Genomic DNA, 12,534 nt, shown 5'->3' on the forward strand with positions numbered 1-12,534 from the left:
TTCCTTGAACTCTCGGAGCTTTGCATAGAATTCTCTTTCTAGATACCTGTTAGGTATAATTACAAGCGCTTTTCTGTGGTTAAACACACAGATAAAATTCAAAGTGAGATAATATTATATAAAAGAGCATGTGAGATGAAAATCAGGATTATTAGTGCTGCATCATCTGGGTTTAGAGGCACAGAACCTGGTCCACAGTTTGAAAACTATAAGACAATCAGTGTCATAATTCCAAGTCATTAATGTCAAACCACTCTGAATTTGTGTAATGAACGTGTGGCTATTAGATGCTACTTATCATATTTTTAAAACATTAAAAATCACAGATAAACAGCATTAAGACTAAAGGAAGTTTCTGTATAAATGGGAAAAAACCATAGAATTAAGAACATGCCCAAAACAGGCCTGAGTAAGAAAAAGAAATTTTTTTTTTCATGATGCCTTAAATATAAGATTCAAGAATATTTTTTCCAAGCTAGCAGCCTTTCTGAAGGGAAAAAGGCACAGAAAAGAAACAGCTGAAATTCAGCACATGAGTTCTTACATCAGGCCAGTGTCCCAAACTTATGATTGATAAAATCAAAACTGTTGGTATTTATCTTTATTCTCACCTTTCTGCCATCAGTTGTATATAGATTCACAACTGGATATTGCATTACTTCACTCACATAATCCAGAAAGGCCTCAAAGGTTTGTGTATTTTTCTTTCCCAGAACTATGGTACGCCTGAGTCTTACATCCCCATTTTTGAAAAAAACCATCTTTTTGGGAGTTGTTATTTTGGTCTCTTGAAGGCCAAATCGATCTTCATTCTCCCTTGCTAATTTCACAGCTTGACGACGAGTGCTGATAGGCCTACTCATCTGCCAGGGCAGCGGCTTTTTGTTAGCCTGTTCCAGGTTGATGGGCTTCATTTTCCTTTGATGGGAGCAAATATAAGATTTTCCATCTTCAAGATCCTCCAGATTGGTGATGCTGTGTCTCCCTTTCGGTGTACTAATATTCCTTACTCCAAAAGGCAATGGGACCCGTTTGGATAAACTATCCAGCAAGGCATCAAACGTTTTGTAAGAGCGATTATTTATGACCATTTTGATCCCACTAAACTGAGGATCTCCACTTTTATAGAAACAGATCCGTTTTGCCACAACAGGTTCAGTAACATTGAAATGGTGTGTGGATAAACTCTGTTCACTCTCGGAGGAGTTTGGCTGATTCACCGAGTAACTAGTTGAAGGTGTTTCACTCATTTTGACAGCAATCTGGAAGAAAGAGGAGATGGATATAAAACTTTTCTTATGACTAGTAATAATACAGTCTTCATTTTGAAAGGTGCAGAAAGAGAATTTATAACAAACCAACAGCAGTGAGTTGTGCCAAAAATCATTGGATTTAAATGGATCCAAGCTGTTATCTCTAAATTCCACAAAGACTCCAGTACTGTTGGATTACGTTAACATAGCTCTACTTGCAAATATTCCCAACACTCTCCAACGTAATTTCAAATCTCTTATAATTTTGGTAAAAGAGACCTTTCCTTTGAAGAGGATACTTTGTCAGTCAGAATGATAATTAGATGTTTTCTTTCTGGAGGATGAAGCTAATGACAACATTTCATATTTAAGATATTAGCAAAATCCTTATAAGGAGGGAGAAATTTGTGCCTAGGCATGAGCCATATTCAGCCCAAAATGACAAAACTGAAAGACAGTACAATTAATTCTGATCTCATATACTAGTTTTATAACAGGGCAAATCCACTGGAGTCAGAGAAAAGGCTCCTGATTTACTACACAGTAAACTATACCAGAATAAGGCCCAAAACATGTTTTTGAGTTAAGTTGTATCATAAGTTAACAGATCATTTACTTTTCTATTATGTTTTATGTCTCATGATAATAAACCATTACAATATTTGCATTTATACTGAGGGAAAAAATCTACTGATCAGATAAGACTTTTTTTTAGTGAAAAGCCTTTAAATCCTTTATAATGACACAAAAATTTCAAGTATTCCTCAGTAGAAGTAGCCTTTAAATTGGAACATTTAAATATGAGTCTTTTAAACAACAGATTATTTCTGACAATTATATTGATAGTAAACTCACAGATGACACCAAGTTAAGCAGGAATGTCGATCTGCATGAGGATAGGGAGGCACTACAGAGACACTTGGATAGATTGGATCATTGGGTCAACATTAACAGAATGAGCTTCAACAAGGCCAAGTGCCAGGTCCTGCACTTGGGCCACAACAACCCCATGCGTCGCTACAGGCTTGGGGAGGTGTGGCTGGAGAGCTGTCTGGAAGAGAAGGATCTGGGGGTTCTAACTGACAAGCGGCTGAACATGAGCCAGCAGTGTGCCCGGGTGGCCAAGAAAGCCAACGGCTCAGAAATTAATTGCCAATTTCAACCTGTATGTTTGAAGTGGCATATCTCAACTCAGAATAAAATTTATTAAACGAAATAAAAACCATTAGAATCAACACATTTTTGCCAACGAGAAACAAGCATATTTATTCTGCTTGCATAAAATTCTGGACTTCTGGACGCGATGAAGTCATCAAAGGCAGTTTCAGCCTCCCCTTGGTTTCTGAATCGTCTCCCACACAGGAAGCTGTCAAGATGCTTGAAGAAGTGATAGTCGGTGGGCGAGAGGTGTGGTGAGTACGGTGGATGAGGCAGAGTTTTGTATCCCAGCTCATTCAATCGTTGCAGCGTCGAAAGTGCAATGTGTGGCTGTGTGTTATCGTGGAGAAGGATTGGACCCTTTCTGTTGACCAGTGCTGGGCGCAGCCATTGAAGTTTCTGGTGCGTCTCATTGATTTGCTGGACGTACTTCTTTGCTGTGATTGTTTCACCTGGATTCAGGAAGCTGTGATTGATTAAACCAGCAGCAGACCACCAGACAGTCAGCATGACATTCTTTTGGTACAGATTCGGCTTTTGGAAGTGCTGCGGAGCTTCATCGCAGTCCAACCACTGAGCCAATCATCACCGGTTATGGTAGAGCATCCATTTCTCATCGCATGTCACAATACGGTCGAGAAACGGGTCGTTCTGGTTGCGAAAACTAAGCGATGACGACACTTCAAAACAGCGATTTCTGTGATTCTCATTCAATTCGTGCGGCACTCATTTGTCGAGCTTCTTCAACTTTCCAGTCTTCTTCAGATGCTCAGAAACAGCTGATATGCTTACCCTGAGTTCTTTTGCAAGTTCTCAAACAGTTGTGCATGTATCTGCTTCCACCAGAGCCTTCAATTCATTGTCGTCAATAGCAGAAGGACGTCCGTGACCTTCTTAATCTTCAAGGTCGAAATTGCCACGTCGAAATTTTTGGAACCAAAGTCGCACTGTCCATTCGTTAACACTTCCCTGGCCATATACCTCATTGATGTTTCGAGCAGCTTGCGCTGCATTACGTCCAAGTTTGAACTTGTAAAAGCAGATCTGTCGAAATTGCTGTTTTGACATCTGAACTTCAAACCTCCAAAATTTGTCAAAAACACAGTTTATATTATAATTTAATTATACAGCATGAAAGTTCATAACATGAGCTTTTCAAAAATATATAACAGTACGCCAGTTGAGAAGGTACTATTCCTGAAACATATACAATGAAAATCACATTACAAAACGGAAATTAATTTCCGACAGACTAATATTAGAAATAGTGTGACCATCAGAAGTAGGGAGGTGATAGTCCCCCTGTACTCTGCACTGGTGAGGCCACACCTGGAGTGTTGTGTCCAGTTTTGGGTACCTCAATACGAGAGAGATATCGAGGTGCTGGAGCGAGTGCAGAGGAGGGCAACGAAGCTGGTGAAGGGTCTGGAGAACAGATCCTATGAGGAGCGATTGAAGGAGCTGGGACTGTTCAGTTTGAGCAAGAGAAGGCTGAGGGGAGACCTCATCACTCTCTACAATTACCTGAAAGGACATTGTAGAAAGGTTGGTGCTGGTGTCTTCTCACAGGTGATTAGTGACAGAACAAGGAGGAATGGCTTTAAACTGCAACAGGGGAGGTTTAGGCTGGACATTAGGAAAAAGTTTTTCACAGAGAGTGGTCAGACAGTGGAATAGGCTGCCCAGGGAGGTGGTGGAGTCACCATCCCTGGATGTGTTTAAGGGTCGTTTAGATGAGATGTTGGGGGATGTGGTGTAGGGGAGAACTTTGTAGAGTGAGGCTGATGGTTGGGCTTGATGATCCCAAGGGTCTTTTCCAACCTGAATGATTCTATGAATCTTCATGCTTGAAACCAGTGCACTCTCATTACAATCTTTCCATTTGAATCTAATCTACATACAGATACAGTAATGACAACCCTTTAAATGAATAAAATCACTTTATCTTAATGATTGCTTTGACTGGAACATGGAGTAGAAATGGCTAGTCAACTAATCAGCCTCAAGGAAGCAGTTTTAGTAGAGTTTTACTGAAAATCTGTATAGCAGTCTCAGGGAATCAAAATAATATAAATTAAATTCTTTGACAATGTCACCTTGATGTAGCTGACATATTGACTAATGGAACAATCTCTTCTGGCTACTGCATATATTTTTAATGAATCTATGGAAAATGATATTTTGACTATTTTAGTACTACATACATCAGCTCTGAAACCGATAAGAAAATGTTATTTTTCAAGACAGTCAAGGTTCAAACAAAGTCATATTTGACAAGGTTTTATCTTGCTGTATTCCTACAGCTTTTCCAATAATGCACTTTTTTCAGCTCGGGTGTTTTGCCTTCACTAAGAATTAATAACTTTTAAAATGTTCATTATTTTAAACAATTATCAGAGAACAGGAAGAAATGTCTCCTTTTAATACATTATTTATGCTGTTAATTGTACTCATTTGAAGCGCTAAAACTGAAAAATAACCGAACAGGTCTGTTAGGTACATTCTGTACCAGAATGATGTACACAAAGATCAATTTAAGTAATCACAATTCCATTTAAAACAAAAACAAATTTTTTAAAAAATTTAAAATGTAAAAACCCTCCAATCTGTAACTATTTCATTAATGGATATGCCGGAAGAAATTGTCAAGCCTGGCTGCAGCAATTTATACAAACCAGTCCATGACCAGTCCATCTTTTTTGACACATCTGTTCATTAGCTGCCTAAATTTTCATTACACTTCTAAACTGAGAGGTTGACAGGTGAGTTAAAACTAGGGATACAATCTGAACCAGCCATTTTATGCTTCATGTGCCATTCTGTTTATACCCATATTCCTAGGGGAAATCCATAAGGACATTTTCATTGCTAGGTGCAATACAAACTTTCCTACTCTCTTTGCAGAGCAAATGTTCTACTCCAATGAAAGCAGCAATGACAGTAGTAAAGTTCTTGAGTGAACTGAATATCGTGTTACCCCATTTAACTGGTCAAGTAGACTTGAGCTCGCTGAGTCCAGTTCAGGATCTCTGGGGAGGGTGAGAAAACTCTTACGTCATCATCTTTAATAGCCACAGACAGAAATGAACAGATATAGCACCTCAGCTACTCTGTACTACACCGTGTCACCCTTTATGAAAATGGAGTGGAATTTCATCTAACTGTATGATTATTCACTCTTACAAGAGATAAAATACATGGATTTTCTCCGGAGACTACAGATAATAATCACTTTTGAATTAGCCTCTAAGAAGTTGTTCTGAATATTTGTACTTGTGTAAAACATTCAGTTGTGTAAGCATCAACATTTGGAAGAGAAATACAATACATTTTACATAAAGATAATTACTAGACTGTCTCGATACTGTGGAAGTAACAAAACCCAAACCGAAGAGAGAATACACATATAAAGAAAAAAGACAATTTTCATTATAAACATTAAATAACTAGAACCCACAAAAGTAACTAAGAAAAAGAAGTTTTCCTTAGCAAAACATTAATGACAAAACAGAACCGATAGTTGTATAGCACACCACGTATGAAAGAACCGATGGTTGCATAGCATGCCATGTTTGAATACTTTCTAGTATTAATTTTAATCGTGGAAATCACTTATGCATCTTTCAGTTACCTTATAATTGCATCTTACAAACAGCAAACATTTCAACAAATGAATAATCAACATATTGTAGAAATTACTGTTGCATATTTCAGGTAATCACACTGTAATGTCTTCATTTTATGTTAAACATAGTATCAATTTTCATACTTAAATTATTTTATTCTAAAATTAAGAAATAGCTGATACTGCATGATACAGACTGTCTATTAAGATATTCTGACAATTACAACGTTAAAAATTTTATTCTGCAAGATAAACAAATAGAATCCAGGATTGAATCCCTTTGCCTGCATTCTCATAAACAAAACCACTCATTCAAAGTTTATGCACAAAGCTGCTAGAATCTATAAAGATTCTAAGTAGAACACTTTGTTCTAAACATATAAGAATATGTCTAATGCCATATAGCTGGTAAGTATTGCATATAATTTCACCATACTCACCCACAGTCACGTCCTATGTAAATAAAATAGTAGTTAGCTTGTTCTCAAAGATTTATAAATTGTACATGTGATTGTCTATGCCATATGAAATGAACATCCTTAGTCTTATTCCAAGTGTGATCAGCTAGAAAAAAAAAAGGCATAATCCATTTGCTTAATCTCAGCTAATGTTAATCACAAGACCAGGTTCACCTCAAGTAGCCATTCTTCAGAGCAGTGACTAACATCTCATTCAGCAAGTCCTCTTATATTATTTTTTAACTCTACTTACCTTTTAAATATTTAATTTATAGAATTTTCTGTTTACTTAGATTGCTCAGGAGACTCATAGAACCACACAAAATAAAAATGTGGGTGGGGAACATAGGCCATCAAATCTATCTTCTTATCAGTGTAGGGTTGTCCTCCAAACTAAATTCTTTAGTGATGTAACTTTTAAACATGTTAAAATGGAGCTTCTACCACTCACATTCTGAGACTATTTATTAACCATCTCCTGGCATTAATTCTTGCTTTTGCTCAATTGTTTGATCAAGATAACCCTCTGTGTTAAAGACTCTCCCATATTTTCTCTATTCAGAGATCACAATGTAAACTGTTCCACAGTTTCTTTCAGGACACTCAATAAAACATCACAGTCTGAAGGAGTTTCTTCATCCATGAGGTATTCTTCATTTCAACATGTTGGAAAAGGGGCAATGCAATGATTATAAACACGTGTGAATACAGTTTATGAAGAGACAGGAGGATTACATCTAATTGTAGCTTAATTATACCACAGAATGTATTTTTTTTTTCTTTTCCCATTGGAAATACTGTGTCCCCAGATAGTAACTGTTCCATCTAATCACTACCAGATGTATAATCTGATTTAGAGCTTCTTTGCTTAATCAGGATTACAGCAAGCTCTCAAAACTAGCTGTATAGAACAGTAACAAGAACACCACTCAGTAGACAATACCACTGCATGCCATAATGAGTTTCAACTATTTTCCTTAGTAGAGAATTCAATGTTTATAGAAGTATTAAAATACAACTTCAGTTCCACTTTGAAAATATGCATAGGCATAAACATTAAATGACAATCTTGCACAAATATTTTGCTATAAACATTGCCTTAAATATTAATTTAATTATTTAGGTCCTTAACCTATTTTAGCTAATATACTGCTTATATTCCAGTCAGTATTCTATTGTTTACACTTGTTCAGAAGATGAACAAGTGCAAATTTTATGTGTTATTCTGATGTCTTATAACTTAACCACTTACAAAGGAATTTTTAGAGAGCTGTTTTTCTGGGTTTTTTTTAAAAAAAAAAAAAAAAAGAAAAAAAAGCAGGATTTAAAATATCACTGCTACCTCCATTAGCTTTCCAGAGCACGCAAAGCCACTTTCGATAACCAGTTAATCCATCAGTAGCTTCCGCATGCCACTAGAATTTGAGACCCAAGAGATAATACTTCCGGGACCTGGTGAAGATGATAAACAAGTGTCACCACTTGATGGTGTGAATGCCCGTTAATTCTCTAAGACTTCAAAAGGCTTACAAAGCTTCTGTACTGCCATATGTAAATTAAAAGCTCCACTGTGTTCCTTCTTGTACTGCAAACACTCCATATATTCCAAAAAGATGGAGGAAATTGGCAATTTTATAGTAAAAATAGAATCAATAAACTTTATGTTTAATTTAGACTTAAAGACAACAAGCCACAAAAAATTATCACAGTCCTACAGCAATCAATATCAACACAAAACCACTTTTCATCCATTCAGGTGGGCAGCTTGATTGACATACATGGAACTGCTAAAATGATGTGATAATAATTTAGCCTTAATATTTGGGGAACAGTTGTTCTTTTTACATAAACCAATGGGAAAAAAAAAAAAAAAAAAAAAAAAAGAATATCAAATTAGTCCAGAAAATGTAAGAAGGCAAAATCAAGACACATGAGAAAACGTACCAGTGATTAAAATTGTAATTGCAAACAGGATTACAATTTTCTGGGTTGCTGCCATTCTCACTCTTAAATTACATGCCTGTTTATCTCCAGATATCTTCAGTTCTCAGCTCTGATACTAAACATTACCTTTATTCTAAACTTGATATCCCTCTTAGTCCTATTTTTTTGTAAAGGTTATTGGCTGGTCAATAGCTAAAATAATGACCATATGACTGTGAGGCAGTCACTAACCCCAGTGCTCGTCTTTCACTTTTCAGAGAAAAGCTCAGGTTTGGCTCCTTGTGAATGCAGTGACAGACAAGGACAAGGGTTCTACTCTAATGCCCACAGGCATAAGTGGCAGTTTTCCTTCCGATTCCCCTAGGAGTGTGTCCCCTAGGAAGACAGTGGCATAGAGACAGCCAGTTGAAGGTCCAGTACCTGTAGTTAACCAGCAACACCGTTATATACAGCAGAAGGCCCAGGTCAAGCACCCTGCAGTCCCTGGTCTGAACCCAAAGCTCACGTGAAAGTTTTCAAAGTCAAGAGAAAGTTTCTGACTCCAAAATTCTTTGCATCAGCCCAAAAAGTACAGCACCAAAATAATCGTAAAAAATATTTTTATCATAATTCTTTCTGATTTTGATTAATTATTCCTCCCTTTCAATGAACTTTGCTTTAGCAACTGAACTGATGAAATTACAAGTAACTAAATATAACCTAACACTTTCCACCTCATTCTACAAGTCTCCTGTGTTTCTCAAGATCAGCATCATATCCAGGAAACTGATGCCTGAAAAAGAAAAAATATGTTAGCAATTACATTATCATGTTTGCTGATATATTCCTTTTTCCTTAGCAGATAACCAGCATCCCAGGTTGAGAAACATAAGCAGACTTTTCTGCAGCATTAGCCTGAGTCAGAGCAGGGTCAGAACTGTGTGGGATGTGGCCTTCCCTGCCTGGCAATCCTATGGCCCTTGAATGACACCCTTTGTTTAAATCAGCCACATGGAACAGCAGTTAACACTTGAGTATTTTTATCATTCAAGCGTGAGTCACTTCTTTAAAACAGGCAGTTGCTACACCAGTTAAACTATTACTGTTGACCTCATGCCTCAAGAAAATGCTGATAATGTGCCTTATATTTCCAAGTCCCTTCAACCTCTTATACTGCTGCTTTTATTTTTTTAATTGAACTGCTCAGTAAGGTATGGAACTAGAAAACTGCTGTCAAGCTAAGAAGGAAATTATCACATTAGAAGCAGGGGCCGGGGTCAAGTTCCCTTCAGTGTGCCCAGCCTGTTTACATCCTTTCCAGTAAAGCCTTCCAAAAAATGTGCCACTAGTAATATGTTACTACTGATAAGATTTTGAGCCATTGCATTACAACAGCATTTTAGTGTTCGATATACATGAACTTCTTATCAAGTTAATCCCCACAGACTTTTATTCATTAAATTCTCCAACATAGATTTGATAACCAACAGCTGGGGATGCAGAATGAGAAAAAAAGAAGTGGTATGCCTCTGGGGAGGAAAACAAAACAACCAGAGCTCTGCTTTTAAGAGAGCTCTGCCTGGATGGTTAGATGGACTGCAAAAAGTCCTGTTTGAGCAGTTCTGGGTTTTGACCACCACTAAATTGAAATAAAATCTGAATGCCTGTTTGTGTTCAGAAAATAGCTTCCTATGGGAAATTTCTGGCCTGGCAGAAGTACAAATTGACCTATCATCTTTAAATGGGTTAGAATTTCATTCTGGAGTATACAGCTTGTCTCAGAGTTAAACGCATAATCATTCTCAGCTTAGTTTTCCTTATTTTCTTGCCTCAGGTGTATTTTACCATCTACACTTACTCTCTGTTCCGTAAGATATACTAGCTGAAGGGAAGGGTCAGCCATATTTTCATTTTTTTCTGAATATGGGTATCTGAAAAAAGAGCCACCCTAGACTACATTTCAGTTTGTTTGTATTACATCTACATAATTCTGTACAGTGATATGTGAATGCTTACAGAGCATCTTGAATTCTTTAAACTGGAAAAAGACTGACTAGAAATTTTTTCCTATCCCTTAGTTTTCTTCTCCTACAACATTTCAAAATTTTTTTTTTTCCTTGAATATTTGTCTTCATGATCCTCCCATCCCTTTTGCCAGTTTAATAATGCAGTCACCTGTACTGACCTTAACACACAATGATTTGTAAAAAACAGTTATGTTACAACTAGTTGCAGATCTAACTGGTGCTGCCAGCTCATTAAATTCTTCCGTGTTGGTTAAAAAACTCCTATGTGGACCTTAATGCTTTACTGAAAATTTCACTCATTAAGACAGTAAAGTTGTCACATGTTCTTTTTTTATACTCTTTTAACTTCCTTGTACTTTTTACCAATCTGTTAATCGATAACTATAATTCTTTTCATCTCCCAAAGAGCATGGTCAAAGAAAAGAATTAAGCAGGCAGCACATGAGTTCTCTGGCCAAGCCGATATCAGTTTACCTTGAAATTTAACCCCATGTGCCTCAGTTTGTCTATCTGAAATTCTGTGCAATGACCTTGCCAATTTTCCTGTATCATAGAGACATTGTGAAGCATGAGCTAAAGAAACTTCATGAAGCTCCAGCATCATAAATGTCTGAGGGACAGACCTTTTGGTTCCTCCTGGAGGACACCATAAAAACCTTTGCTGGGGTCTGCTGTTATTTCCTTGGAGTTCAGAGGATGGTTTTAGAGAGCGTGAGTTCATAAATTGAGGACAAGGGAAAAAGACAAGGCTTAGACATATTATACAGCTTTGCCTCCTATGAACACTTTAAACTCTTTGATCAAAATTTACATCTTCAAACACTTACTCTGATCTGCTGCCTGCTTCTGTAGGTGTCCAGGCTCCTGAGGCTCCTAAATCGCTAACAGTACAGCTTTGCTGCCAGGCACGTGTACAACCATTCCATCTCTGACAACACTAAGCTGCTTAATGTCTTAGCTTTTAGGGCAATGCACAGCTCATTCTGTCCATCTTGCCTGAGGAAACCTGACTGTCGCCTCTTACAGCCCAGGCAGCAAGCTGTTGCTGTTCTCCATTCCTCTGGGTAGCAGGCAAAGAGCTCTCTCACCACTCCAGTGGCCCAGTTCACTGCCTGTTTTGGAGCAAGGATTTAAATCCGTATATCTTAACTTTCAAGACAGTGAACTAGATCAATGCTCCTCCTCCTATCTAGGTTTTGTGTAAGAAAAGGCTGATATGTGTATATCTAATTCCACAACAGACTTCATAGCTACAAATGCCCAGTGACGAGACACACCTAACTTTAAGCCTGGGTTTAGATACCCATTTCTTTGACAGACATGGAAATAGTATAAAAAATGGACCCTGATCTAAAGATCCTGCATATGCTCAGGATTCAAGAGCTGAGATATCTAAATCAAACCTGATGATGCCTGGAGGAAACAAGCCAGCCACCCCCATTGTTGTATCACTGTACCTGAATCCCCAGAATGAGTCTAGTATACTCAAGTTGTGTTAACTGTAGGTGCAAACAAAAGATCTGAGAAAATACAGGTACTACTATATTTGACTGTCACACTTGCAGTACTAGATGTAAAAAATGGAGCTGAATGCGTTCCCAAAATCAACCCATGTTTCCCACACTGTTTTAAACCTGAAGACGGTTGCCACTTCTATTACTGTAGCCCTCCGGTTTATTTTGTTTGCCCCCTTCTGGATTTATTCTCCCTTATATACAAAAGGTATAATTAGCTAATTCTACATACGTATGTTTATATCTGAGTAAATCAAGATACACATACACACACACACCTCCTCTGCACACACACACAAATTCTACTCAGACATTTTCTACTCAGTTACTTTTATATCCTTTGGATTAAATTATCATTTTCCACTGTCTTGATTGTATATTCCCAGACCTGTTGTTTCCCTTTCATTTTATTTTGATTTGGAAGTACATTCCTCTAAACTCCCCCACATGCAGGGCTGGTCGTTTAACAAAGGACTGACTTTATACATATATTAAATTTTTAGCCAATTAGATACATGATTCTTTTTTTTTATTTCCTATGAAGACATCCAGCCTGTATTTCTGCATTGTATTTTT

The 12,534-nt window shown here is 37.3% G+C and overlaps 1 protein-coding gene across 1 annotated transcript in view; it reads right to left on the reverse strand.

The window, feature by feature from the left end:
• The window catches only part of RP1 (RP1 axonemal microtubule associated), a 188,005-nt gene extending 176,694 nt beyond the window's left edge, over window positions 1-11,311 (reverse strand). The window contains exons 1-2 of the mRNA XM_074898945.1: window positions 11,272-11,311; window positions 612-1,262 (exon numbers count right to left, since the gene is read on the reverse strand). Of these exons, the coding sequence (XP_074755046.1) occupies window positions 612-1,250 (639 nt within the window). The 5' untranslated portion in view covers window positions 1,251-1,262; window positions 11,272-11,311. The remainder of the gene's footprint in view (window positions 1-611; window positions 1,263-11,271) is intronic.
• Window positions 11,312-12,534: the final 1,223 nt, after the last annotated feature.

Source organism: Athene noctua, chromosome 2 (assembly GCF_965140245.1).
Source record: "Athene noctua chromosome 2, bAthNoc1.hap1.1, whole genome shotgun sequence".
In the NCBI taxonomy this organism is placed as follows: Eukaryota; Metazoa; Chordata; class Aves; order Strigiformes; family Strigidae; genus Athene; species Athene noctua.